The sequence below is a fragment of the Poecilia formosa genome, unplaced genomic scaffold (genome assembly GCF_000485575.1).
Source record: "Poecilia formosa unplaced genomic scaffold, Poecilia_formosa-5.1.2 Scaffold41, whole genome shotgun sequence".
NCBI lineage: Eukaryota > Metazoa > Chordata > Actinopteri > Cyprinodontiformes > Poeciliidae > Poecilia > Poecilia formosa.
This window is the reverse complement of record NW_006799980.1, coordinates 1-2,879: the sequence shown is the minus strand read 5'-3', so window position 1 is coordinate 2,879 and position 2,879 is coordinate 1. Positions and strand designations below refer to the sequence as shown.

At 37.2% G+C, this 2,879-nt stretch overlaps 1 protein-coding gene across 1 annotated transcript in view; it reads left to right on the top strand.

The window, feature by feature from the left end:
- The window catches only part of LOC103137475 (N-acyl-aromatic-L-amino acid amidohydrolase (carboxylate-forming) B-like), a 17,299-nt gene extending 14,765 nt beyond the window's left edge, over positions 1–2,534 (top strand). Inside the window, exon 7 of the mRNA XM_007551223.2 lies at positions 1,890–2,534. Coding sequence (XP_007551285.1) covers positions 1,890–2,135 — 246 coding nt within the window. The 3' untranslated portion in view covers positions 2,136–2,534. The remainder of the gene's footprint in view (positions 1–1,889) is intronic.
- Positions 2,535–2,879: the final 345 nt, after the last annotated feature.

The window sequence follows — 2,879 nt, the reverse complement described above, 5'->3', positions numbered from 1 at the left end:
ATTTGTTCAAAAAGATTAATCTGTATTAAACACTAAAAATAATCATTTTTTCTCAACACTCTCCACATTCTATTGAGTACATTGTCGCTTACTTTAGCATTGATGCTAATTTTTAGCATGAGAACGCTGGGTTCCAACCGACGGGCACCATTTAAATTTCCTCTGAAATTTTCTAGTTTAATATCAGAATTCAGTGTTTTTGTTCAAAAATGGCACCTTGTGTTTATTTTAGAAGCTTCCATGTGATTTGAACCTTTGTATTTGTATCTTCAGGTTGTGTGTTTGAGGGAGGACCAGTCGACGTGTTCACCATGGTTAAAAACGTAGATTATCCCAGAGACGGCGAGACTCGCAACATTACGGCAGCCATCCATCCACGCCTCCAGGTACAGCCTTCTCTGAGCATCCCAATTCAAATTGATGTAAACGATTAATCTCTCATTTCCAATTATCCAGGAGATAAAACCATAAAACCAGACATAAAATTCTTAGTAGGTGTTGGGATAATAACACAGTGTAGCAACTAATGAGGTAAATAATTATCATTAAGAGGTAATTAGATAATAAATGTTTGGCGAGCTGCTGAGGCCCAACCCATGAGGCAATTCAATTAAAAATACCTTATTACTTGTGAATGAGCTAGTTAGTCAGGAAATAAACCATCTCCTTTACAAACATTTTTATGGCTTCAATGAAGTGATTAGTGTGTTTTATTGATCGATTCTAGTTTACATAGTGAGCTTACAACACATTCAAGTATCCAGAGAGACATTTATTCCAGTTTCTTATTTATCCTAGGTGTCACAAAGCAAAACAAAAGTTAAATATTACTCAGCATGATCTTAAAATTTTGTAAATTCAAGAAAGGTTATTGTTTATTTGAAATACAAAAAAAGCAAAGATTCATAAATTATTTGAAGTAATTTGCTTAACAAAAGAAAAGCAGGCAAACTGCAATTTGAGAAATGTTATTTTCTATTGCAAATTTATTAAAATCTTGACAGTTTCACTGTCAAGACAACGAGAATGGAAAACATCAACAGTAAAAACATTTAATTGCTTTCATTTGACGTATGAAGCCTAATATTGATACAGACTTGGTGACGAGTCAAAGTTCAGCCTCTGCCTGACTGAGTGAAGGCATTTCTCAGTTGGTTGACAAAAATGAAATAAAAACGTGATTTAACTCTACTAACATTTCTGAACATGTTGCAGGCATTAAATTCAGGTTTAACAACTTTTATTCTCTTTCAAAATACATGTCCAACTTTAAATTGTCACCATGTTTTGGTTGAGATTAGTCTCAACTCAGGCCTCTAGCTCATTGTAACAACCTAAATAAATGTTTATGCTGTTGGATTCACTTTTAGTAAATGAAGTGATATTACTTTGTAAAAAGGCAAAGATTTTTATTTTTGTAGAAAATTGCTGAGTTTTTGGAGCTCAGCACACAGCTGCTTCACCTGAATGACATGTGCTCTTGTCTTTCCCATTTTAAGAAGAAATTACCGTTTTGTGACACAGCATATTCCTGCACCAGGAGTTCATAGACTATTTTTTAAAAGTTTCTGCCGAATTTTAACTTCCAGAAATGGAAATTTCTTGGATTGTGTAACAGTTCTCTGCTTTTGATTTTCCAACTGCTGACTAAACGTCTCTCATGTAAAGGTTGGATTTTTCTGCATGATTTTATGTCAGGTTTTTGCTGTTGCAACAAAACCAGGAATTTGTTTCAGGAAATGTGGGTTAATTCATTTATGAATGACCCCAGTTGACATTTTCATACTTCACCTGAACGCTTCAACTGTTTTAAGCTTTGAACATTTCCATTTTCATGTTTGGTTTCACTTTACTCAGGTTTTAAAACCTCAAAGTGCTTTCTCTCACAGGACCGAGACTTTTGCCTGCTCCGCCCCGGAGAGCCCCTCTTCCAGACGTTCTCAGGAGAAACAGTGAAATACCAGGGCGACGAAGCGCTCTACGCTTTCTTCATCAACGAATGCGCTTACTACGAGAAAGGCATCGCACTGTCTCTGGCCAGGAAGAGGCGTGTGACCGTCCCTTCTATCCATGTGCAAACGGACGAGGAAGAACGAGCGAGCGAGCAGAGTTTTGCATCAGAGGAAGAGGAGTGAAGACGTTCTTCATAAGAGACTCGTGTGAAATTATTTTTAGCAACAATTTTTATTTATTTATTTGTTTTTATTGAAATGACAACACGTACAAGCCTTGCATATGCGCACACACAGAAACAGTTTCACTTTAGGTTCACAAACATGTTTCAACAAACCATTCAGGGATAGAAGAGCCGTTTGTGTTTGGATGAGTAAAATACAATCCAACTCAGCAGAACTTTTATCAAATCATTCGGAAATGTCATGAAACTTTGGAAAACGATGCTCATCTGTTCCCATCCAGCCTCCAAATATATTTATATTTATCTATCGATGTAAAATTACATGAATATTCAGGATATGATTAGACCAGTGGTTCTTAACCTGGGTTCGGTCGAACCCCAGGGGTTCGGTGGAGCCTCTGCCGCGGAGGTAAAGACACACTTGTGTAAAGTCGTGATGACGCCCCGCTTTGCCATCACTTATGCAGAGGATCAATTACATTGCTTAGCCAATCAGCGCTGCGGAGGAGCACTGATTGAAGGAGCTCCACTCTCAGCGTGGATTTGAACTTGTGTCTTTAATTACTTCAGCAAAACTCAGTTTTTACCAAATTCTGTAGCTTTCTGTGTACTTCTAAATCTGCTCCTTAGTCGCATCTTTTCGGGGTTGCTACTGCCTCTAGTGGCGTGGGGGTGGTAACACAACTAATATAATTACATTACTAAATCAGAATACCGCAAAGTCTTATTTATTATTATTATT